Here is a 25,683-nt window from a genome sequence, read left to right as displayed (position 1 = left end):
TGAAGAAGGCAAGCTTTTCATTTTCTCCCCCTGTGCTGTGATTGCTCGCCCCACAAACTGGCTTCCTTTGTAACGGTGCTCCAGCTTAATAATTTCAAGTACTCATGGCAGAGAGACATCAGAGGATGAGAGAGGAAGTTTCCAGCCCAGGAGGTAGCTGGGGAAGCAGAAGCCTAGAGCTCTTAGGATAGGTCTGTCGCCAAGCTACTAAGGAGGGAGACCCAGGACTGTTTTGGAGCCAGGATGAGAAGCAGCAAGCCCAAGTCTTCCTCCTTGAAACTGGAGGTGAGGAAAGGGAAGCTCTTCACAGCAAGAGTGAGAGGCAGAGGAGTTGACCTCAAGTACGGCAGTGGTTCTCGACCTGTGGACCCTGGGTCCTACATCAGGTCTCCTGCAGATCAGCTATTTCTGTCACGATTCACACGGGTAGCAAAATACCAGTTATGCGGTAGCAAGGAAATACGTTTTTGGTTGGGGTTCGGCACAACATGAGGAACTGTATTAGAGGGTCACAACATTAGGAAGGTTGAGAACCACTGAACTACAGAGACAGACAGCTGTATGCCTCGCGAGACCCCTGAGTAAATTTTGAGGCTGGTTTTCTGAGTTCTGTTCTTTCCTGGGCTATGGTTCCATTAAGTGCCTATCACTTTGTTTTTGTCTTTGTTGTTGGTTTTTTTGTTTTTGTTTTTTTTAGCTTTGATATCAGCAAGTGTGTTGTTTTTCAGAACAATGTATTTTCTTATGTCTCTAAAGATTCAGAGACATTGGTAGGCTTTAGAGTCCGGTGAGGTCCCCTCTCTGGACTCCTAAATGGTGAGTTCTTGTGGCTGTGAGGTCAGGAGGCAAGCCACATTATCCAGGAATTTACTAGAGTGCCCATACCATTTGTAGGAGTCCATACTGACAGCTGGTCACACTCGAGGTCCCGTTAGAGGTTAGGATTTCAGTCTTTCAAATGATGGTGGGTGGGTAGGTGGGGGCACGTATTCATCTGCTCAAGGTGTCCGTGCAGCGTCCCAGACTCCTCTAAACCAAAGCCTTGCCTGGAGCGAAGAGTTGGAACTCTTGAATTAAGCAGCGTAGGGAATGAGGATTTGCAACTTGGCGTAACAGAATGGCGGAGAGATCTTACAGGTGGTAACCATAAAAAGAGATGCAGGAAAATAGATCAGGAAGATGCAAAAACACGCAGCCAAAAGGCAGGTGACCCGGAGGACGGAGCAGGCTGGCCCAACTCCCCTCAGGCCCAAGTGTCTGCAGAGAGCTGGGAAATCTCAAGGGCACAGTCTCACCTCAGGCAGAGGTGAGGGCAGCACCCGACTCTGATGGAATTCAGGAAGGAAGGGGAGATTAGAACAACGGGCGGTCCTGGATGACAGCAGACAGCTATGGGGTGTGATAAAGATGCCCGCCACGGAGCCAGGCTTGCTGTGCCTGCCATCTTCCTGGACCGAGCCCACAGGACGCTCTAGAAGGGTAGGCAGCCTGGCTCCCGAGCCGAGCGCATAGCCTTTTGGGAAACCAGCACACAAAGCCTTTCTCGCTTTGGGTCTGGTCCAGAGGTCCTAAGCGTGTAGCTCCTGGGAAGCTGTGTGGCTGTTTTCACCAAGGACGACTTCCCACAGACTGACACTCACAAGACGGGCCCCTCCACCCAAGGGTGGGAAGACTCTGAGGCGGCACCGCGAGGGGAGGCCAGGTGTGGGCACTGCAGCTATTTCTAATCTGCCTGAGGAAAGGGAGCCTTGAGTGCTTGAAAAGCAGGCTGATTGTCAGGGGCGGAACCCAGCTCAGAGCTGTCATGGAAGCTCCTGGCAGGGGGTGGAGACAGGGGGCTTGGACTGACAGGGCTGTGATTTTGAAAGAAATGTCTCTAAGAGAATGACTTAAAGTAGGAGAGAAATATTATTATTAGGTAATGCCTGTCAGCTTATTTTTTTTTTGATGTGTTCTTGGTATTTCATAATCATTTTGTCTTTAGATGGTAAGCCCTTCCTGGCTCCCGGGCCGTGAACTATGCCCCTCGGGTTTCACCCCAGCCCTGGGCATGCATGGGGCCTCAAGAGGTATTTGCTGCCTGACCCTTGGTCTCTGTGGTAGAAAGTAAATAATCCTCTAATGGTTAGTGATGAACCACCAAGGTGGGCAAACATTTACACTCACACCCTTTCAAACCCACCCAGCGCCCACCCAGCGCTGGGCAGGGACCTATCCGAGAACAAAGCTCTGGGCTACCAGAAACTCAGCATCCTGACGGGCCAAATGTTGCTTTTTCTAGCAGTTTCTGGGCTCCTTCCGGCCTATCTCTTGAGCCCCCTAGCCCTTCCCTGGTAAGGCTGGCCCAAACCCTAGGACCCACACAGCCCTCGGATTCTGGTTCAAAAACATGTTTAGAGCCAATTCCTTCCTGTCTGTGCTGGCCTTGGGAACTTCAGTCTTTGCCCTGACCCTCTGTAACTCCAAACCCCAGCCTGTTGATTTGGAACACCGCCTCCCTTTGCCAGTCCTAGTCAGACCCCCCCCCATTCCCCCACCCCCCCACCCCGGTGTTAGAGTCTCCCAGTTTACTGTCAGTGAAATGTCCGTTCACGTGCCAACCTTACGGCTCTGAAGGTCTCTGAACCCTGTGCTGGAAGCTTCTCAAACAAGATCCCCTACAACTCTTTTTAATCTGATAAAACAACTACAGAGAGGTAGGGGGATTTTTCTTTTCAGTGTTGGATCTGACCCGGGGTTCCACACAAGGTCTGATGCCCCCACCCATCCCCGTGGCAGGGGTTCAGTATATCGGACTCTTTGAAACGTCTTTCTCTTCTCTGCTACCTTTTCAGGAATCTTGATCTGCCCAGAAAAGCTTTAGAAGCTGCCTCAGAAAGAAACTTCGAACTGAAGGGATACGCCTTCGGGGCAGCCAAGGAACAGCAGAGATGTCCCCAGATCGTGCGCGTGGGGCTCGTTCAGAACAGAATCCCGCTCCCCACTTCCGCCCCTGTGGCAGAACAGGTACAGTCTTTCTTTATTATTATTTTTAAACAATACACACACAAATGGGGCTCTGGCTTGTCCCATTGTGCAGTCACTGGCTGGCTGAACTGAGGGTCTGTAGCACCGGTACCTGAAGGGCATCTGGGTCATTCGTCTCTGCCCTTTCTTCTTCCTCCCGATCTTGTCCCCCAGATCTTCTCTTTGTTCTCAGTGCTTGTTCATCCTCCTACCCACCCTTCAGGTCCTTCTGCTATCCTGACCTGAAACGTCATTACCAACTGAGAAAGTGCCCCTCTGATCGAGCATGCTCTCTCCACAGGAGGCTTCCTGGCAAAAGGCCAGCGCCTGCCAGCATGCACTGACCAGTATCATACCTGATTCTTTCTGCTTATCATAAAGCCAGGGGGGCTCACTCTGCCCTCGAGTGTTTACTATTGTGGGATTCCATGTTTGCCAAGAGTTATGCTCAGGTCATGGGAATACGGTAGACATCCCTTTGTTGTAGAGCTAATCAACGTGGTAGCATTTTACAGCTCTCTAAAAGATCTTGTCACAGATGCAGGTGGTTTATTTATCCAGCCTTTCACAGATATTTTTAAAAACAAAACCAAACAGTTTTCCTGGAACTTCGATGGCATTGTCTATTGAGGTTACCTGAGCATACTTGATAATTAATTCTTAAGCGTTTTGCAAGAAACCTTGGGCCACTTGGATCCCAAGCCAGACTGGTCCATATGTATGAAAGAAGAGTAAAAGAACACACACACACACACACACACACACACTCACTCACACACATACTCACACTCACACACACACACTCACATACTCAGACATACACACATACTCAGACACACACACACACACTCACATACTCAGACACACACACACACTCACATACTCAGACACACACACACACACTCACATACTCAGACACACACACACACACTCACATACTCAGACACACACACACACTCACATACTCAGACACACACACTCACATATTCAGACACACACACTCACATATTCAGACACACACACACTCACACTCAGACACATACACACACTCACACACACATACTCACACTCACACACTCACATACTCAGACACACACTCACACTCACACACACATACTCAGACACACACACACTCACACACACACTCACATACTCAGACATACACACACACACACACACACACACACACACACACAATCACGTGTAGGCTGGTAGAGTCCAGGGAGCTCACCTGCTAGGCAAGCACTATCACACTGAGTCACATCCACAGTCCTATTAAAAGATGACAGGGACAAGGGATGTCAATCAGTGATTCAAGTGGTTTGATCCCAATGCAGGCACACACACACACACACACACACACACACACACACACACACGCATGCACACTGACAATGTGATTCTCAGCTCACTTTTCTCCCTGGATTTGTTGTTCATGAACAAATCTGTCATCTACATTGTCAGCTACAAAGACAGGGACATTCTGAGCCCCGCTGTACCTAGAAGTATTCTTTGCGTGTTGATGGCGCTGAACAAATAAATCTAGGTTCAGAGGCCTGATTGGAGCTCATAGCCTCTTGGGAAGAGACTATGAACATAAAGAAAAAACATACTCTTTACTGTTTCAGCCCGGCTCCACCAGATTTTATTTTATTTTATTTTATTTTATTTTATTTTATTTTCTCCCATCTATCTGCAGATTTTAGTCTAATTACCACAGCAAACACTAAACCTCCTCCTGGCCACCCCACCCCTTTTTTTACACTCGGTCAGGTTGGGAGTGTCACTGCTCCGTCTGCACCGGGGTGAATTCTTTGAAGCCGTCTGCACAGTAGCAGTAAACGTATTCTAACGCTTGCTTTTTGAATCGTCAGGTCTCTGCCCTCCACAAACGCATAGAGGAAATAGCTGAGGTGGCAGCAATGTGCGGAGTCAACATCATCTGTTTCCAGGAAGCCTGGAGTGAGTCTGTCCTGGTTCTTATTTAAATCCCATGTGTATTCTCTCGCCAGAGCATCTGGGGCCTGAGGTTTTGGGTTTGCTTTAATCGTCTTTCTTCCTTCTATCAACTTTTTTGTTTTTGTTTTTGCTTTTTTTTGTGTAGCCTTGGCTTTCCTAGAACTCCCTCTGTAGACCAGGCTGGCCTCAATTCACAGAGGTCTGCCTGCCTCTGCCCACCCTTAGTACCAACTGCTATATTAATTTTTTTCCACCACTATAATAAGCACCATGACCAAAAGCAACTTAGGGAGGAGAGGATTTATTGCATCTTTTTTAAGTTACAGTCCATCCTGGGGGAAAGTCAGGGCAGGAACCTGGAGACAAGAACAGAAGCAGAGACCATGAGGGAATCCTTACAGGCTTGCTCTCCGTGGCTTGCTCAGCCTTTCTCATACAACTCATAATCACCTGCCCGGGGCTTTTCATACTCTCCTGCGGGCTGGGTCCTCCCCTGTTAATCATTAATCAAGATGGTGCCTCCACAGACTTACCTACACGAAATCTGATGGAGACATCGGCCCAACTGACGCTTCTCTTGCCAGATAACTCTAGCTTGTCCCCATTGACAAAGATCCCACCAAGACAGTAACTGAGCCTGAAGTTCGAGTTTGCTAGATTTTTCTGGCCAATAGGCTTCAGGAATCTGCTCGTCTCCATCCCTACCTCACCAACACACCCAGTTTTTTATGTGGGTCCTGGGAATCCAAACTTAGATTCTCATGCTTGCACGACACGCATGTTACCCATGAGCCACCACATTACCCATGAGCCACCACATTACCCATGAGCCACCGCTTTACCCATGAGCCACCGCTTTACCCACGAGCCACCGCTTTACCCACGAGCCACCGCTTTACCCACGAGCCACCGCTTTACCCACGAGCCACCGCTTTATCCATGAGCGGTCTCCCTAGCCCTCATTCTTTCCTTTCTGTTGTTATTCTGAATTTATGGGAATTCCTTTACTCTGGAAGTCCTTGCTCCATCATACCTTGGTCTTGTCCCGTGTTTGCACTCTCTTCTCTCACCTCCAAGGATGCTAACATTAAGTAACACTTTGTCCCCTTGCATGCTCCTTACTTACTCTAAGCCGCCCCCTCTTTCATACATCAGCCTATGTTTTGAAGATTGAGGATTAAAGAACTTCAAGTGTCTTGGAGAGGCTTATCCTCTGAGTGCTGTTTAGAATACTCTGACATTGGTGATTCCAGTGTTCCTTATTTCCTGATTATTTCCTTTGGACTGGTCAGATTCTCTAGAAAAATGGAGTCTAGACCAGAAAGAGGACAAAGGTCATGGTGACTATTATGGAATTTCTCCTGTTCTTGCCACACTCATGTTTCCCCTCTTCTTTGGCTCTTGTCTGCAGCTTCCATTAGACTAACAGTTCCGTGAGGCCATTGCTCTTTTTTTTTTTTTATTATTTTGCGCGCGCACACACACACACACACACACACACACACACACACAAAACCCTCTTGCCTTAGCTACAATGGCTGCAGTAGTTGAGGTACAGAAAGCACTAAGATGTCTGGTAGATGATCTAAGCAACTCTTTGCTTTGTTTCTAGAACTCCTGCTCAGCCATCAGTGCCTAGCACAGTGCTTTCTCCTTCGTGAGACCCTGGAGACCCCACTCCCACCCAAGAGCACCCTCACCTACTAGGAAGTATGGCCATCTGTGGTGATTTGAAGAAGTGTTCCCCCATAGGCTCAGATATTTGAGTGCTCTGTCCCCAGAGGTTGGCGCTGTTTGGGGAAGCCAGGGACCAACCTTAGAATAGCAATGAGAAAATACAAGCCTTAGTGGAGAAAGTTGGTCACTGAGAAGACAACATTGAACTATCACAGTCCAGCCCCTCTTCCTCTTCTCTTCCTCCTCCTCTTCCTCCTCTGCCTCCTTCTTCTTCCTCTTCCTCTCTCTGTTTGTCTGTGTGCCTGTCTCTCTGTCTCTGTCTCTCTCTCTCTCTCTCTCTCTCTCTCTCTCTCTCTCTCTCTCTCTCTCTCTGTCTCTCTCTCTGTCTCTCTGCTTTCTATATGTGGTTGAGATCAGAGATGTGATCTCCAAGGTTCCTGCTCTCCCTGCCTGCTGCCATGCCCTGCACCCTGCCCTTATAGACCCTCCCTCTGGAACTGTAATCTGAGATAAACCCCCCTGTATTATGATATTTTCCTCATACCTATTAAGGCAACTAGTCATCCTTAGCTACCTCTTTCCCTTTACTGTTTTGATAGAGTTTCTCTGTGTAACCCAGACTGGCCTCAAACTCAGGATCATCCTGCCTTACCCTCTGAGTCCTGGGATTCCAAGTGTATGATCAACGTGTTTTTTCTCTAATCCAGCAGTTCCTAAGAACAGAGCAATGTCTTCATCACGAGGCTGACTCAATGTTAGGTCTGAGAATGTGGAACCCCTTCCCCTTCTCCTTGAAAAAAAGTTATTGGGATTTTACAGTCCCTGGCTTCCTCTGATCTCCATGCTTTATCTTCTTTTGAGAAATTTATTTGTGTTGGGATATTTATGTACACAGGAAAAGAAGCCTTTCAAAGGGAAACCGAAATTTGGAACCCTTAACAACTTGAAATGAAATCAGCATGAGAAATGTTTTTTTCTCTGGGGACACTTAAGTCACTTCTTAGATTCTGGAAGCTGAGAATTAATGGTCATTAGGGATTATTTTTGTTATTAGTATCTCTTCTTGCAGGATTCCTTAAAATAGTTTTCTTGTCTGGACCAAAAAGACTTTAGGGAGCCTTGAGCCTGGAACCAAGACTTCCTGGACTTAGCTGGCAACATCTTCTGCCTGTTGTGGACAGGATGGATGGCAGTGCCATTGGTATCATGCTACCCCGTAGGACCAGGCTTACTGAGACCAAGACAAATGTAAACTCGTGGCTTCTCTTTCTTCAATGAGCAGGGAGGGGGATCACAAGGTGTGAGAGCCAAGCCACCCATACTCACGTTGGCTGTTGTCATGATTCCTAAATAGACCCCCTAGGTAACCTCAGCCAGGTCACATTGTGAGGTGATGTGTTTCTTGAAAAATAGATCCCTTTGGAACCAGAAAAGCACTAGCGAAAATGTCTGGAAACATCCGTTTGGCGAGTCAACTCAAACCAAAAGGAGATGGGTTCATGTGAGACAGGGAGCTAAAGACTGATGAATGGGTCAGTCGACCTATGTATACCTCAAGAAAAAAGAAACAACAACAACAATGATACACCAGTGAGCTCAGGAGAAAGCAACCAGGGTGAGGCAAGGAGTGTGAGCAGGGTAGAGAGGACGAATCCAGAATTGCCAGGAAATAGGCAGCAGGATACTCAGTAATGAGGAGCATAGTCCTCTCTGCAGTACAAAGACGGAGTCTAGCTAAGCCTTGTGTATGCTAGAGAGGTGCACTACCTGTGAGCTGCTTCTGGGACAAGGAAGACCCGTTTAATCAGGGTGAGGTATCCGTTTGCTTAGCACAGTGGTAGATATAAAGAAAACTGCTTTACTGTAGTGTGTCCCATTTGCCCAGGGTAATATAACAACATTATACATAACTGAGAGCCCCAGGGTCCACTCCTACTGTGATTCCTCTAACCCATTGTCTTAGTTAGGATTCCCATTGCCGTAAAGAGACACCACGACCTCAGCAACTCTTACAAAGGAAAACATTTCATTGGGGCTGGCTTACAGTTCAGAGGTTCAGTCCATTACCATCATGGCAGGAAGCATGGTGGGCACACAGGCAGTCAGGGTGCTGGAGAGGTAGCTGTGATCCGCAGGCTGGAGGAGTGAACTGTGAATCTGGGCTTAAGTCTCGGAGAAGTCATAGCCTGCTCCCACAGTGAGACTTCCTTCAACCAGGCCAGACCTATTCCAGAAAGGCCATACTTCCTATGGGTATTGCTCCCTGCGGGCCAACCATTCAAACACAGTCTAGGAGAGCCATTCCTATCAACTCACCACACCTATGTACAGAGAGGTGCTGATGAGAGCCCCGTATATATGGAGACGACACACATTCTTCACTGGTCCTATATATGTATCCAGTGTTGGGAAGGAAGCAAGTACAAACCAGTGACTTTAGGTTTAGGGACATGACTCAATGGTAGAGCGTGTGTCTAGCATGCATAAGGTTCTGGTTTTAAGCCTTAGCACTGAAATCATAGAACTCTGGTGGTAAGACGGTGCTAGGATGGTTAGTTTGCCCATAGACCAGAGTTTGAATTCAGTACCACATGCATGCACACATAACGGAATAAAACCAACCAAAAAAAAAAAAAAAGGCACAGTTTAATAAAAAAAATTTCTAGGGGTTGGGGATTTAGCTCAGTGGTAGGGCGCTTGCCTAGCAAACGCAAGGCCCTGGGTTTGGTCCCCAGCTCCGAAAAAAAGAAAAGAAAAAAAAATTCTACTGAATTAAGTCCCTGGCAGTGTCTACAGATCCAGTAGCTTCCACAGTTTAATAGGATTAGTGAACAGCTTATTTCTGAAAAAAGAGAGAAAAAAGATCCCAGTGGTAACTTGCTCTGGGCTGAGGATGCCCACTAGGGGTCACGTGATTCATTCCTAACTGTTTTCTCTCTCTCTCTCTCTCTCTCTCTCTCTCTCTCTCTCTCTCTCTCTCTCTCGCTCATCTCCCCCCCCCCCTCCAGATATGCCCTTCGCTTTTTGTACACGAGAGAAACTTCCTTGGACAGAATTTGCTGAGTCAGCAGAGGACGGGCTCACCACCAGGTTCTGTCAGAAGGTGACATGAATTGTGCTGGGGGGGGGGGGGTGGCTGGCAAAGCCACGAAGGTCGAGCGGGAGGGGGGAAAATATTTACCAGATGAGATTAGATAGGACTTAAATACTTTCGTTATTGTCGGGTTCACTTCCATTCAAGTTTGTAGGTTCCGAGCTACGAGGGCATCCTTCCCGGCTTCACTGGTGACAGGCTGCAGCCTGGGGAGGGATGGTTCGAAGTGACTTCATGGAAAATCTGGCAAATGTCAGAGCTACCACTCCGGGGTGAGGACTATTTATCTGCCCTAGACCTTTGCCCTTCCCACTTGCCGTAATTCAGGGCAAGTTTCAACACATAGTCTGTCTCATAGCGTACAGATTGGTTTCTTTTTTTTCCAGCTAAAATCTTGTTGTATGTGAGATCTGATCCCAATTATATAAACTGTCCAGAATATTAAAAAAAAAAAAAAAGAAGAAAAGAAAAGTCAGGGGGTTGGGGATTTGGCTCAGTGGTTGCAAGGCCCTGGGTTCGGTCCCCAGCTCAAAAAAAACAAAAACAAAAAAAAAAAAAAAAAAAAAAAACCCAGTCAGGGCAAGGGGGTTAGGAAAGAAGGGGAAAGACTGCTGACGGGTGCAAGGATTCCTTTGTGAGTGGTAAGAATGTATCAAAGTTAGCTCCCTGTAGCTATTACACGACTCTGGGAATAGACTGAACACCTGTGGCATATATGTCACCTTAAAGAAATGATTCTGGGTGGGCAGTGGTGGCGCATGCCTTTTTTAAAAGATTTTTTTTATTTTATGTATATGAGTACATTGTCGCTGTCTTCAGACACACCAGAAGAGGGCATCAGATCCCATTACAGATGATTGTGAGCCACCATATCATCACTGGGAATTGAACTCAGAACCTCTGGAAGAGCAGTCAGTGCTCTTAACCACTGAGCCATCCCTCCAGCCCAAGAATCTTTTTGAGACAGAGTCTTACTCTAGGTTTAGTAGCCTGGAATTCTCTAGATATGTCTCCCAATCTAGTCTCAAACTCATAACTTTCTCACCTCATCCTGCCAAGTCCTAGAATTACAGGTATGAACTACCGTCCCTGACTCGATTTTACTTACTTTTTAAAATATCTTTCATTTATTTTTTGATAATTTAATACATGTGTACAATATGTCTTGATCCTATGCACCCCCAAATTCTCCCATTCCACAGAACACACCCCATCATGGCCGCTCCAACCTTTTTGTCCTCTCCTTGGTTTTGGTAGTTCAAGAGTACAATTCATTTTATTTTAATCCTATGAAGAAACTTGTCATCCACCATGCTTTTGCCTGTACAGTCCATGTGTCCTCACTGCTGTGCCACAGACCGTCAAAATGTTGCATTTGGAAAATCTAAAACACTGTATCCATTAGAGATTCTCCTAGTACCTCTCCCCCTCCCTGAGAAGCAAATTCTACTTTCTATGTGAATTTCCTAGCTCTAGGATTCCTCTGTAGGTGAAAACCATGTATTTCATTTTAGCAAGATGACATCATTAGCAGAGTACCCTCCGGGTCCATCAGTGTTGTGGCATATGATAGGAATTCCTGGCATAGCATGGGTGGATAATGTCTCATTGTCTCCGTACACCACCTTTTGTTCAGTCCTTCATCTGCTGATGGGCAGAAAGGCTGCTTCTACTTCTTGGCTCTTAATGATAACAAATAGTGCATCTCTGACTATGGGTTCATCATACCATAGACCTGTCTCACTGAGAGCCTACATTTTTGGTCTTTGAGGTGTGTATGTACAAGTGGTATTGTGTCATAGTTCTCTGTTTAACATTAAGGAGCACCCACAAAATTTCCTAGAGTGCCTGTATCACTTTATATTCTTATCCCAGCATTGATTTATCTCTCTCCTTCCTCTCCCTCTCATCCCTCTCCCTCTCATCCCTCTCCCTGTCTTCCCTGTCCCTCTCCCTGTCCTCCCTCTCCCTCTCTTCCCTCTCCTTCTCCTTCTCCTTCCCCTTCCCTCCCTGTCCCCTCTCCATGTTCTCACTATGTAGTCCTGGCTGGCCTAGAACTCACTGTGTAGATCAGTGAATGCTGGCCTCGTGAATGCTAGATTTAAAGATGTACACCATCCCATCTGGTTATTGATTATTCTTATGTAAACAGCTGTAGGCATTAAGACAACACTGGCATTTAGTACTTTTAAAAAAAAAAAAGAATTGCTTGGGGCTGGAGAGCTGGCTTAGCAGTTAAGAGCACCGACTGCTCTTCCAGAGGTCCTGAGTTTGATTCCCAGCAACCACATGGTGGCTCACAACCATCTGTAATGGGATCTGATGCCCTCTTCTGGTGTGTCTGAAAAAATATATATATGAATATATTTATATACTCATATAAATAAAATAAATAAACCTTTAAAAGAAGCAGTTGCTTTAAGGAATAGCCGGAAATTAAGTCTACGTATTTAAGAGCATTATTAAGGGGCTGGGGATTTAGCTTAGTGGTAGAGCGCTTACCTAGGAAGCACAAGGCCCTGGGTTCGGTCCCCAGCTCCGAAAAAAAGAACCAAAAAAAAAAAAGAGCATTATTAAATTCTTCTCCAATTTAAATAAGTAAGAGTAACAATTTACCCGAAAGAGGAACTTGATGGTTTTCCATTCCCCTCCCCCAGCTGGCAAAGAAGCACAACATGGTGGTGATATCTCCAATCTTGGAGCGTGACAGAGATCACGGGGGAGTTCTATGGAACACAGCTGTGGTGATCTCCAACTCGGGACTGGTCATGGGAAAGACCAGAAAGAATCACATCCCCAGAGTGGGCGACTTCAATGAGGTAAGTGCTAGTCCGAGCTTGGAGGCTTTCCTCAGAGAGGAGTTCTGTATGAGAGGCTGTGAGGTGCAACACTGCAGGGGAGTGCTGGTGTAGCCTTCAGAGGGTCTGACAGCATTGCCCGGCGTCGCACAGGCAGCTGAGATAGACTGGAGTCACAAGACCTTTTAGCAGCATGGGATTTAGCCATGCCTTGCCTGTGCGAGGTAACTTGGCTTTCTGCAACATCCCCTTGAGATAATTTATAAACTAACATGCAAGTAAACAGGACACAGATGTGAAATTACTCCCGTGAGCCCTTGGGAAGGGGCCCAGGAAGGGACTCTGAGCTCCTAGGCAACTATAATAATCCTAGTTTTAGCAGATGATAGCCTTTGTGACTTACATGGTATCTAAGTCAGTTCATGTTCAGGTGGGTGTCTTTGAACGTGCTGCTTGTGTACAGTGGTGGTAACACAGGACTTCTTAGACTCACCGGAGATAGGAATTCTGGGAAAGGTGCTGCCGTGATGGGTAAATGCCAATCCACAAGTGGCAGGATGCCAACAGAGGGTGTTTGAAAGAGAAAGAATGAACTTTATATAACATCAGGATACTAAATCTGGATTTGAACTCGACTTCTCAAGAGGACCAAGAGTTCAGGATGCACTGTCCCTGGTCCTTAGCTCCCCACACCTCATCCTTGCTTTGGGGGGGATTTAGGCTGCTCTCAGGCTGGTCAACAAGGCGAGATGCCATCTACATGGCTACAGGGAGACAGAAGGGCTCCTGTTTCTAAGTAGCAGCAGCTGGAGGTGAGGTGGGATAGATGTGCTTCTCGCCGCCCGTTTACCCCGGGGTTAATCATTAGCTCCCTGCTGATAGCGCTGGTCTGAGCGCTGCAGGATCTGCTCAGGGTCGACTCCGTGTACACATCCTGGTTGCTGTCTAACTCAGCCGATTTAGAAATTCATGCCGGAAAGCCAAGAGCTCTAGGAGCAGATGTTTGCCACCCACCTAGCCCTCTACCCTCCCCTCGACTGTATGCATCCTCATCAAGCCCCAGAAGTGGTAGCCTCAGGGATCAAAGCAGGGAAGAAGAAATGGGTGAATTAGGGAGGTTCCCACTTGCTTGGCCTGCAAGGGATTCTTAACCGTGAGGCAGGATGCTCAAGCTACTGGGGGGGGGGGGGGGGGGTATGTGTTCTACTCTCAGATTTGGTCTTAGTTGGTCAAGTCCCAGACCAGTTCAAGTGACATTCAGTTTACAAAAGGGAGGAGTTGCTGGCCATGACTCGGGGGTCTTTTTCACCTCTAGCATTCTGCATAACGATGTGTGGTGGGTAAGAACCTCTTCCAAACGACCTAACTGCAGCCTCTCCTCGCGCCTTGATTGAAATCTTACCGTAGGTTAGCCTGGAAGTCACGTGATATATACCACAAAGCAGATTGCGGGCTAAATACTTAGGCCATTGTGCTTTTCACCCTTGGGGTTGCTTTGTTATGTGTGGGTTTCATGTGTGCTCTACCACACCGAAATTCTGGAACTTAAAATAGTCACACCCAAAAGTTAATTTTTGATCGCTGGCGATATCCACTTCTGCCGAACCTAACGAAAACAGAAGTGTTTCCACGCCGAGGCACCCACACGGAGCTCTTTGTTTGTGATTTTTTTTTTTCAGTCCACTTACTACATGGAGGGAAACCTCGGCCACCCCGTGTTCCAGACCCAGTTTGGCAGGATTGCCGTGAACATCTGCTATGGGCGGCACCACCCCCTCAACTGGCTCATGTACAGCGTCAACGGAGCTGAAATCATCTTCAACCCTTCAGCCACCATTGGAGAACTCAGGTCTCTTGGTGGGAAAGTTCTGGGGGTCTTTCTAGGGCTCATCCACTGCCTTAGGCCTAGGGTCAATCTGTGGGATTCTGGCATGGGTTTGGTAGACCCTAGGAAGCGGGCGCCATCACCAGGATGTTTAGGTCACAGCTCTGTGATTGGATGTTGTTGCACAGTTAACCATTTTTCCCCCAGTAGGTGAGCGCTTGGGTGGGACTTGCAGGGAGCAAGGAGTCAGCTGAGATACCCCACAAGGCTACTCGAATGTGGGGTATCTCTTCTCCTTTGGCTAAGCACCTGGAGGTTTGCAAGTAAGGTTGTCAGTTTTCTCACTGCTGCGAATAAATTGCTAACAAGACTCAAAGAAAGGAGAATTTATTTTGGCGTACTGTTTGAAGGTTTGCGCCATCATGGTGGAGAAGGTAGGAGGCATAGGAGGTGACTGGTTGGTCACATTGCATCTGCAATCAGGAAGCAAAGGGAGATAGGCATTGGTACTCACCTGCTTTTCTCGTTTCCCAGTTTTTATTTCATCCGGGACCCCAGCTCATGGTTTGATGCTGAACTGGCTTGGGGTTTTGAATGGGTCTTTCTTTTCCCTCCCTTAAACATCTACAGGGATGCTCTCATAGACTCGACCAGAGGATGTCTCGGACATAATTCTAAACCATTGTCAAGCTGACAATGAAGATTTACCACCACCATAAGCCCATTCATTATTACTGACACATGAACACGGGGGCTTTTAACGCCTAACACTCGACTGCTGGTCCTCAGGCCTCAAGCCTGTCTCATAACACAGTCTTCCGTTGTCTTAACACTTCTGACGTTGTTCAGAAATCCAGTCTCTTTGAGCAACTCAAGGAAACCTGTGAACCTCTTGGCGTATGGAGGGGGAAGGGGTGGGGTTCAATTCTAACATACAGTGACGTAGAGCAAACATTCTTATTTTAAAAGGAAGTATAACAAAGAAAGAAGGAAAGATCAGGCCAAGTAAGACTGAAATCCAGCAGGAAAAGCACCAAGTGTTGAAACTCCATGTCTAGCATCTAAGGCTCTTGATGGCATCACCTGGGCTCCTACAGTCTTGAGAAGCCCCGACCCCTTTATTTCTACTGCAGGCACACCAGGTCTCCTCCCTCTTGGGCCAGCTCACTTCCTTGCCTGCAGACTACTTCAGTTGATGTCCCACAGTCCCCACGTCTCCACTGCCCCGGAGTCTCCATAGCAACTTAGGCTTCATAACTTCACTCATTGGCCTTAAAAGGCCCCATTGCAAGGAATCCTGCCCTGCTACACACTGCATGGCTTCGGTGGCTTTCTGGAATCTTGATGTAAGGCACTGTGACCCTGTAACTCTTACATTTGCATACCTGAAAAACCAGTGCCATGACCAGATTCTGTTGCTAGCTTGAGATGTAGTCTGCTCCTCTTTCTACTACAGCCGCCATGGCCTCTGTATGCCTGGTGGCTGAATCTGGAGAAACACTCCCTGAGGTAGTAGTTTTCCAGCATAGAACCCAATGGAGTGTGTTCTCAATTCAGCCCCTTTTCTTTCAAATAAGTTCGATTTTTACAAGCTGGATTCTCCCCCTAAGACACCCATTTCCTTTCTTCCATCCCTTTTCTCTTTCACTGTAAATGTTGGTAAAAAAGAGTTGCCAAAGCTGTGCTATCTTGGAATTTCTTTTGTTCAGACAAATCAGTCTTTGCTTTTGAATTCAGCTTCATTCAAGGTTCCAGCTAAAGTATATTTGGCATAAATGTAGCCTCATTCTTTGCCAGGTTCTAAATGAATGGAAGAGTGTTTATTTTCTCCCCACCCACCAAGACACCCTGGAAACTTCGTCAATAGAGTCTTTTTTTTTTTTAAGATTTATTTATTTTATGTATGTGAGTACACCATAGCTGTCTTCAGACACACCAGAAGAGGGCATCGGATCTCATTACAGATGGTTGTGAGCCACCGTGTGGTTGCTGAGAATTGAACTCAGGACCTCTGGAAGAGCAGTCAGTGCTCTTAACCTCTGAGCCATCTCTCCAGCCCCTCGTCAACAGAGTCTTAAAGCACCTAAATTTATATCAGCATCTGGGTCTTTTAATGCTGACCAAAACGGTATTAACTCTCCTTACGGTATTCTTTAGCATCTCTGGTCCACAGCTCCAAACTTCAGTGTTCCCTCCAATTGCCTATGAACCATAAAGCTGGGTTTCTCGAAGCGAAGACCCCCCCTCCTCCCTCCTATATCGATGTCCTGAATAGTTACTATTCTTGTTACTGGGGACCACAAGTCAGGCAAGAAGTAACTCGAAGGAAGCAGGGTTTATTTTGAAGGCACGGGGTTTTGTGGTTCAGCCTATCGTGGGAAGGAAATCATTAACAGAAGAAATGTGACATCTGTGTCTGGAGGAGGAGACAGCGTGAGATTAATGCTATTGCTCAATTAGGTCTCTCCTCCCCCCTCCTTTTAATTCAGTCTAGGACTCAGGGGCACAGTACTGCTCACATGTGGGGATAAGGGTGGGGCACTCCTTAAGTCTCTCTGGGAATATCCTCATATCTATCCTCAGAAGTATGTCTCCTAGGTGATTTCAAATTATTACCGAGTTTCAAAAGCTCTAGGAATTTACATGCCAACATCCCAACCTGGAACTGGCTTCCTCCAAGCCATGAGGAGGGGTAAAGCAGGAAATGTTGTCTTCTATTCTGTGGCTATGATGTCTGAGTTCTGTCCCAATAGGGTTGGGGTCATGGGAAAAGCTCTACGCTCTCAATGGATTTTTTTTTTTTATTCAGTTTCTTGTAAATGTCAGAGGCAACTTTTCATTTACTTTCACTTTGAAGCACGAGGCTCCTTTTTTGAGTAACATCCTTCCCCAGTCAGAATTTTCACAGCAGGCTCCTGAGAGACCTAGAATGAAATTCTCCAGTCGCTTGTTAAGTGCCTATGGAAGAGGAGTGGTGCTTTGAGGTAGAAGGGAAAAGATCAAACTTTGGATTTCCCCTCAGGGTTTCCACTCAGAATATAGGTCTCATGGTGCCTTGAATGCAAGTAACTATCCATTGTCGGTTGAGAGACAAGGTAACCATTAGTCATCCATCCACTGGGTCTTAGTGGGACCTTGGGACTACCTCATGGAGTATCCTTCTTCTACGGCTGTGTATAAGATTTAGAGAGGGAATGGGAAGATGGCTTAGAAGGTAAAGTTGCCTGCGGCCAAGCCTGACAACCTGAGTTCAATCCTCAGGACCCACAGGGTAGAAGGAGAGAGCCAAGTGCCTATAAGTTGTTCTGTCATCTCCAAAGGTATACACAGAGGTAGATAGACAAATAGATAGACAGATAGATGGGTAGATAGATAATAGATATGATAGATAGCTAGATAGAAGATAGATAATAGAAAGATGATAGATGATTGATAGATAGATAGATAGATAGATAGATAGATAGATAGATAGATAGATAGATAGAAGATAGATGATAGGTGAGAGGTAAGAGAGATGATAAGTAGGCGATAGATTGATAGGGGATAAATTAAATAGATGAAATATAATTTAAAAATTTAGAATACATTTAGGGAACTCTATCTAGGCTTCCCTAGAGAAACCTGAAGTTTACCTCTCCAGCATATGGGTGTGAACTGGCCTCTGAGCAAACCTGGAGAGCTACCTCACGTTATGCATACAAAGGATCTAAGCAAACAGAAGCAACCCAATGTAATATGCCCACAACTTCTTACGTCCATGGCAGCTTTACTGAAAATGCTTGTCTTTTCCTTCCTTGGCCAAGAATTGCCCAAGCTTCTAACTTTCAAGGGTGGGGAGGGCAATGACATGCTGTAGCAGTCTCTGGAAGAGCAGTCTGCTTCCTGGGATGAGGCTTCTAGAACGGGAGCCTAAGGAAGTGATGTCACAGAGGGCAAGGTTGCGTGTGAGATGTTTGTGGTGGCGTGACGGTATTCATGATGCAGAAATGTCAGGGTTAAATAAATCTCAACCCATTTCTCCTATGGGTTAGTAACAGTAAAATGAGTCATTAGGAAGGTAATACAGGGTGGTGATAAAGGTCTATGAGCAATGGGAAGATGGGAGATTCGTCCCCACTGTGTGGTCAGAACTCTGTGACTTGGGGGTGGGGTAGGGTCGGTGCTTCGGGCAAGGACAGTCCTAGAGGACGGAAAAATAAAAGCACCTAATTTATTAGACTGGTGGGGGATTCTGGGAAATTTTCTTAAACCAATATATGATTATTTGTATAAGTGATTGACATCTCTTTTTTAAGTGCAGTATTATGCAAAACCCCCGTGTTGTGGCTCCCTCGGGATGATCTCCAAGCCCATCCCCCACAGGTCGTTCACTAGCTCCCTAAACCCCTAGCTCCTCTCTGATACTTACCAGCCTTCAGTCCATGACGGTTATAAAGCTACAACTGTGTAGAACAGCTTCTCCATGAGCATCCAAGGCTGCATCATCTCGTTCGCCTGAGGTTTTGAAGGAGGGAGAGATTTGGGACGGAGGTTGTCAATCTTTTGTTTCCTGTCTTAGCTAGCTCAGGAGGACCTGGTCCTCCTCCCCGTGTAACCTGGGCTGGTTTCTGACTCAGAGACCTCTTGCCTCAGCTTCCTAAGTGCTAGATTGGTACCACACCCAGCCCTGCCTCTTAGAGTTGAGCATCCGCAGAGTGGCTGAGAAGTCTACGGCCTACTTCATTCTTACCCTCTCTCACAGTGAGTCCATGTGGCCGATCGAAGCCAGAAACGCAGCCATCGCTAATCACTGCTTCACCTGTGCCCTCAACCGTGTGGGTCAGGTACGTGTCTGAGGTACTGCTTAAGGAAAGGGGGCCATTGGCTGCTGGCCTCTGAGGGAATGCATCGCCTGTCTTCTTGCTCCTTCTACACACTTGCCACAAACTTTAGGGTCCCAAGAGAGAAAATGGCTTGTTCTGGTAGTCGTCTTCCTCCTCTACCCCCTCCTCTTCTTCTTCTTCCTCCTCCTCTTCCTCCTCCTCCTCTTCCCCCTCCTCCTCTTCTTCCCCCCTCCTCTTCCTCCTCTTCCTCCTCTTCCTCCTCTTCCCCCTCTTCCTCCTCTTCCTCCTCTTCTTCCTCCTCCTCCTCCTCTTCTTCTTCCTCTCTGCCTCTGCCTCTGCTTCTGCTTCTCTACTTGCCTTTTCCCTCTTCTCCTCACCTCTCCTCTTTCCCTTCCTCTCCCCTCCTCCTCTCTTCTCTCATCCTGGCTCTCCCCTCCCCTCCCCTTTATTCTCCTCCCTTCCTCTCCTCTCTGCTCCCTTATTCAAGGTGAGGTATTATTTCCACAGAAAGACTGACCTCACATGCACTGTCCAGCGCTGAGAACTGCGGGTACCTAGTGTCTCCCTGCTCCGGGGGTTTTAAACCCAAATACAAAATCCAGGTCTTGTCTTGCCTGTCACATTCCTCGGTGGCTTTCTAAGTCCCATCGCTGACCTGCTGAACATTGAACAAACCCCTGAGTGCAGACCCCAGCCTCTGTTCAACTGTTTTCTGCTTGGGCCTCCTGCTGCTCTCTGTCTGGCTGAGTGATCGGAAATGACTGTCCTGCTGCTGCCCCCTAGAGGTTCATCTAAGCCTTGCACTTAATTCACAGGAACACTACCCCAATGAGTTTACTTCTGGAGATGGAAAGAAAGGTATGGACTTTCCTGTTGGTGGGCCTCATCGTCCCCCATTCTACCTACTTCCTCTGGGCAGGGTCTCCTCCACAGCCTGGTCCCTCTCCTTGGGCACCAAGGAAGGAGCCCTGACTCTTCCGTTTCTTTGCATGTACTGTGGGAGTCTGTGGCTGGGGTGTGGATCCTTCATGGGGGACCACCTTGTTCCCTAAATGGGCATCAGATGGGAATGGACTGGTCTCTCTGCCTCCTCAGGACTATATGAAACTGGACCATGAAGATGTGGGAACCCCTCTGTGAGCTCTCTGGAAGAGGCAGGGGAACTCACACATCTTATTTCTTCCTTCCCCACCTATCTAGCTGTCCTGATGATGTCCCCAGAGTCAGCACAGATTGTCATAGGTCCTGGGGTCCTCAGGTGGTTGTGATCTGAAGGCAGCAACACACACACACACACACACACACGCACGCACGCACGCACACACACACACACACACACACACACACACACACCTCTGCTAGAAGTCCTCCACTCCGAGGTCCCACCTCTCTAGCCAAGAACGTGAGAGGAAAGAGCTTCTTCGCTCACAAGGCTGTCCCTGGCTGGGTGAGTCCCCCTCAGGAAGATCTAGGAGGATGAACAGATCCCACTCTCTGAAGTCCCAGATGGCACCTCACACTTGCAGAGCTTCCAGTCCCACAGGCCTTCTGATGACAGACGGACAGGCGTGGGAAAGGCGGTGGTGAGCCCATCTTAGAGGGGCCACCTCACTCCGCTGTGGTAGCTGGTCAAGGGCTCAGGCACGCAGAAGAGCGTTAAGTCTATCAGCTCCAGGAAAAGAAGGACGGACCGTACGGTTCACGGGCAGACCTACCACAGGAAGTGGGACACATGGACCATCCCCAGAGGCAGACTCTCCTTGGGTTTGGGCAGCTTCTGTTGAAGATGAAAGGCTAGCCCACCTAAAGCGTGCCATCTAGACACGTTCTCAGGGGCAGCGGGGAGTGACTGACGTGAAAGCGAAGTTCTGCCTCCCTGCCTAGGACCTTCAGGCCTGAGGGAGGCAGACTGGAAGTTGGCAGACATGGGGTTGGTAACGAATGCTTTCTCCCACGTGTCCTGCCCCGTGCCTGTCCGCCTTTCTTCGGAGCCCACCCTGTGTACAACCTCACAGCTACTTCCCTTCGCTCCTTAAAGCTCACCATGACCTCGGCTACTTCTACGGTTCGAGCTACGTGGCAGCTCCTGACGGTAGCCGGACCCCCGGCCTCTCACGCAATCAGGACGGGCTGCTGGTCACTGAGCTCAACCTCAACCTATGCCAGCAGATTAATGATTTCTGGACTTTCAAGGTGGGTACCCATGCCCCCTTCCTTCCGTTGCCCCGATACCCTGCTTCGATCTCCATCCAGTCTGCAGGTACCAGAACTTCAGTGGCCAGGTTTGTTCCAAAGGGTAGTTGGGAAAGGACCTCGGCTCCCCGACTCTGCAGCTCTTTCCTGAGCAGAGGGCTAAGACTCTTCTGGCTGCCGGGTGGAAGCACTGGGTGGCACGGTGCGCATGCGTAAGGTCTCAATAAATTCTCCGGCCATCTGATTTAGATTCTAGGCGTCTTTGCCCAGATTAATCTCAATTTCATTTGTCTAGAGAGCGCAACGGGTTGGCTTCTGTGATCTGTTTTTCCTTCCCAGGCATTTGCACTCGACACAAGATAAATGTGGGTGTCTGGTTCAACCCTTGACCAGGCTCCACAGTCTAGGCATTGAGACAATAGTGGGAACCGGGTCACGTGGGAAAACTGGGGCTTTGCCTGCCTCTGACTCCACCTTACTCCGTTCCTTCGGTGCAAGCATCTCCCATCCCTAGGACTTAGGAATAGTCCCAAAAGCTGCCTGTGGGGCCAGCAGTCTAGGAGTTGCAGGTGAGATGAGACCGTAGTAGCCAAGGCTGGACCCCTGGAAGCGCTCCTGACTGTAAGCTCTGTCACACTCACTTCCAGTCGTTCACAAACAGAAAATATATGTCCCACTCTGTGCTACTCAACGGCTTTGCTATAAGTCATCTCACCGGAGGAGCCCTGGTGTGGACTCTAAATTCTCTAGTCCCTGACTTTATCTGAGCATCTGAGCATGAGTTCTTGATCGCATTCCAGAGGCCCAGATTCTTATTGGATAAACAAGATTCTGCCCGTGAGAAGGTCTTTCTGTCGTCTTCTTGGGCCACTGGAGTTAAAGAAGGATCCCCTCTCAGTTAGAAGTTAGAGCCAAGGGGTTGGGGATTTAGCTCAGTGGTAGAGCGCTTGCCTAGCAACCGCAAGGCCCTGGGTTCGGTCCCCAGCTCCGAAAAAAAAGAAAAAAGAAAAAAAAAGTTAGAGCCAAGAACGCGGCCAGCTCTTTCACCATCCATCTCCAGAAACAAGCAGAGAGGTTTCTCTTTAGACCCTTTCTTGGACCAAAAGCCTTCCCAGTGGTGAGGAGTATGAGCTCATTTCTAGGCTGATGGGAGGGGCTGGCACAGGGGAGGGTGTGAGGGAGAGCATACCTGGGAGTGGGTAGCTTTGATAGAGCTCCTAGCTTTCCACCCCGGATCTCCATCTGCGTCAATAACAAGATGAGCAGGCAGAGTTCTAGTTCTAAGCCTCGGTTCCTGGCTGGTGTACGCCCCAAGCCTGACCACATCTGGGCTGAGAAGTGAAGGTCAACTGGGATGGACTGTTGGAACCATCATGCACTCTTGAACTTCACTGGAATCCGCCTTGGGGTCACAACGCGGCCATTCTTGTCTTTATTGACTGTGTCAAATAGCCCTGTCAGTTAGCATGGTGGATGCATTTCTGTCCTGTGGCTGCCCCCTAGTGGCCAGACAGAGGTGGTGGCGAGTAAGGAATCGATTTTTTTTTTTCTTCCTTTTTCTTTTTAAATCTTCCCAAGTCTTTATGTTTCCTTTTCAGATGACGGGCCGACTTGAGATGTATGCCCGGGAGCTTGCCGAAGCTGTCAAACCCAACTACAGTCCCAACATTGTGAAGGAAGACCTGGTTCTAGCCCCTAGCTCGGGTTAGGTTCGGGGGCAGTGGTTAAGTTCTAAACATGTGTGCGAGAGAGTTTTCAATACCCAGGCAGGAGGAGGGTAGACTGGGCAAGCGTGTGTGTGATAACTGTTGATAAGGGATATGAGATTTTTCTTCTGGGGATTTGGAAATGTTTTGGGGTTCAAAAGGTGATCCGACAGCATTGAAACTTCAATAAACATAACTGGATCGTATACTTTAAGAATGTTGTTTTTCATAGTGCAGATTCTACCCCAGTCTAAGATGCTGTAGGGTCATATTAAGGCCACTGAAAGGAGCTGGCCCAGAGGAGGATGGGAGGCGGTAATACCTGGGAGTGGGCAGCTTTGATAGACTTCCCCGTTTCCCACCCCGGTCTCCATCTACATCTATGATGAAATACCACGTGGACTAGGCAGACCTTAAGCTGAGCTCCAGTTCTGAGCTTTTCTCTGCTTCTCCCTGGTGTCTTGTTCCTCAACTGATCCCGTCTCCAGGTTCCATCACGTCCTTGAGGGTCAATTTGGCAAAGTGTGTACCAGTAGGAAGACAGTAAGAGCCGATGAGAGTCCCAGAGACCGTAGCATGTCTGTGACCAGGTGGACTGTTCTTAGGATGAGCTGAGTCAACTTAGAGATGCCAGTCATTCAGGCGGGCACCAACCTAGGTGTCTCAGTTAGCATTTTACCACTGTGAACAGACACCAGGACCAGGGCAAAATTATAAGAACAACACCTAACTGGGGCTGGCTTATAGGTTCAGAGGTTCAGTCCATTGTCATCAAGGTGGGAACATGGTGGCATCCAGGCAGGTATGGTGCAGGAGGAACTGAGAGTTCTACATCTTCATCTGAAGGCCACCAAGAGAAGACTGGCTTCCAGGCAGCTAAGAGGAGGGTCTTAAAGCCCCATGCCCATAGTGACACACCTACTCCAACAAGGCCACGCCCAGTCCAACAAGGCTACACCTCCAAATAGTGCCACTCCCTGGGCCAAGAATATAGAAACCATCACACTAGGTGATACGAAGAATTTGAGGTGGGAGGCATGATCCCATTGTATTTCCCAAGCTGGCCTTGAACTCAGGACCAAAACATCATTCTGTCATAGCCTTCTAAGGAGCTAGGACTACAGCTATGTGCCACCATGCCCGACACTGTGCAAAGGTGTCTTACAGATGTGATTTAAAGTTTACAGCCTGTTGATTGATCATGCCATAAAACTAGGGTGGGCCCCACTCTGTCTGTTTACAGTGCTAAAGAGCTCCCTCGAGCCTGAGCCTTCCTTCCATGGGAGGAAGAAATTCTCTGTAGACAGCAGTTCCAGCCCTGCCTCTTTGACATTTCTCCCTGGAGCTATTAGACTGACCTAGCCAGCACCCCCATCCACACACACACACACACACACACACACCCACACACACACACACACACACCCCTTCTACATCCTCATAACAACTCCTAGCATGTTGCCTGTGAGTCCTGCCTCTGGTTGGGTCTAACTGATACAGGCTTTGTTTGCCAAAAGCAACCCCAAAGGAACAGAAGCTTAAGGACGAGTTGTCTTTTCCCCTTTGGATCCGGGTTTCTGGAATTCTTTCCATTTGATTTGGTAAAGACATCAGTGACTCTGTTTCCCATGACAAACACAGAAGGGGTTGCCTGTAGCACGGTGGGTGCCACCATTAACATCTATGTGTGGGGCCGATCACACCCAGTGCCCAAGCACACCAGCCTGTCCTTCCTGATGGCCTTCCCTGTGGGTCTCAGGCTTGTGTAACCGGGCTTCCCATCATCCCATCAGGAAGTTCTTCGCACTAAACTTCATGGTGTCGTCTACCTCTGTCCATTTTCTCGTGGTTCCCACTTCGGTGGTGGATCCCTGACTAAAACATCAAGACACTCAGTTCTCTGCCTACATTTGTATAATGGAGCCACCTGACCATCCTGATTTAGGTTTCAGGATGGTGGCGAGAGAAACTACATGTCCCATAAAGCCCCCTGGCAGTGGGCAGTGCAGTACCAGAACAGGCTGTGTCCCTCGTACCAACCACATAGACAGTAGTTATGTGTAGATTTCTGAGCTTCAAACTGTAGTTGAAGAGAGTGTCAGGGATGGGAGGTGGTACTTCATAGTCCCACCCTTCCTGTTCCCATCAGAGAAGGCAGCCTTGTTGCCCAGCAACTAAACTACATAAACAACCCATGTCAGCGATAGGTGTCCCCGAATAGCACCTTGGATGACAAAGTCCAGTGGAATTGCCAGACCACGTTTACACTGCCGTCCTTAATCCTCTGTGCTGTAGAAACGGTGGCCCTCAGATCCCAGTATGTGTTAGATCCACCACTGTAGATGTGGTGAACGTTCTGGTAAGGCCTTTCAGCGTCTTAATATACTAGCGTGCCTAACACAGAAGTACTGAGATGAGACACCACGCATTATTGGATTATCCACTCCTGTCGTTGTCCAGAAAAGAATGGTCATACCAGGGAAGCAGATCCTACAGAGGGGTGGGTAGGGGCTGGTTTTCTGCCTGAAACATGTAGATATTCAGTAAACATTTGTGGGATGAGCCTAGGGAAGGAGATTTTACATGGCCGTTGATGACGTCA

At 48.0% G+C, this 25,683-nt stretch overlaps 1 protein-coding gene and 1 long non-coding RNA gene across 5 annotated transcripts in view; one reads left to right on the top strand and one right to left on the bottom strand.

Annotated features, from left to right (window-relative positions):
- Positions 1-23,287, top strand: part of Upb1 (beta-ureidopropionase 1) — a 26,387-nt gene extending 3,100 nt beyond the window's left edge. Inside the window, exons 2-10 of one of the 2 annotated variants that reach the window (XM_087596757.1) lie at positions 2,835-3,006; positions 4,881-4,968; positions 9,651-10,008; positions 12,394-12,555; positions 14,214-14,383; positions 19,101-19,182; positions 19,998-20,040; positions 21,221-21,375; positions 22,974-23,287. In XM_087596757.1, coding sequence (XP_087452883.1) covers positions 12,412-12,555; positions 14,214-14,383; positions 19,101-19,182; positions 19,998-20,040; positions 21,221-21,375; positions 22,974-23,084 — 705 coding nt within the window. In that variant the 5' untranslated portion in view covers positions 2,835-3,006; positions 4,881-4,968; positions 9,651-10,008; positions 12,394-12,411 and the 3' untranslated portion in view covers positions 23,085-23,287. The remainder of the gene's footprint in view (positions 1-2,834; positions 3,007-4,880; positions 4,969-9,650; positions 10,009-12,393; positions 12,556-14,213; positions 14,384-19,100; positions 19,183-19,997; positions 20,041-21,220; positions 21,376-22,973) is intronic. The other variant, NM_053845.2, reaches the window with a different exon arrangement.
- Positions 18,109-25,683, bottom strand: LOC102556333 (uncharacterized). Of its 3 annotated transcripts, none has more exons than XR_015645707.1 (4): positions 25,306-25,683; positions 19,700-19,837; positions 18,768-18,853; positions 18,109-18,268 (listed from the first exon to the last, which is right to left on the bottom strand). It is a non-coding gene; the product is annotated as an uncharacterized LOC102556333 (long non-coding RNA). The 3 variants fall into 3 exon arrangements; XR_015645708.1 differs by having other exon boundaries at positions 19,700-19,840; positions 25,306-25,673; XR_015645709.1 differs by lacking the exon at positions 25,306-25,683 and adding an exon at positions 21,415-22,127 and having other exon boundaries at positions 19,700-19,840.

The sequence above is a fragment of the Rattus norvegicus genome, chromosome 20 (genome assembly GCF_021556685.1).
Source record: "Rattus norvegicus strain SHRSP/BbbUtx chromosome 20, alternate assembly SHRSP_T2T, whole genome shotgun sequence".
In the NCBI taxonomy this organism is placed as follows: Eukaryota; Metazoa; Chordata; class Mammalia; order Rodentia; family Muridae; genus Rattus; species Rattus norvegicus.
This window is presented reverse-complemented; position numbering and strand designations above follow the sequence as displayed.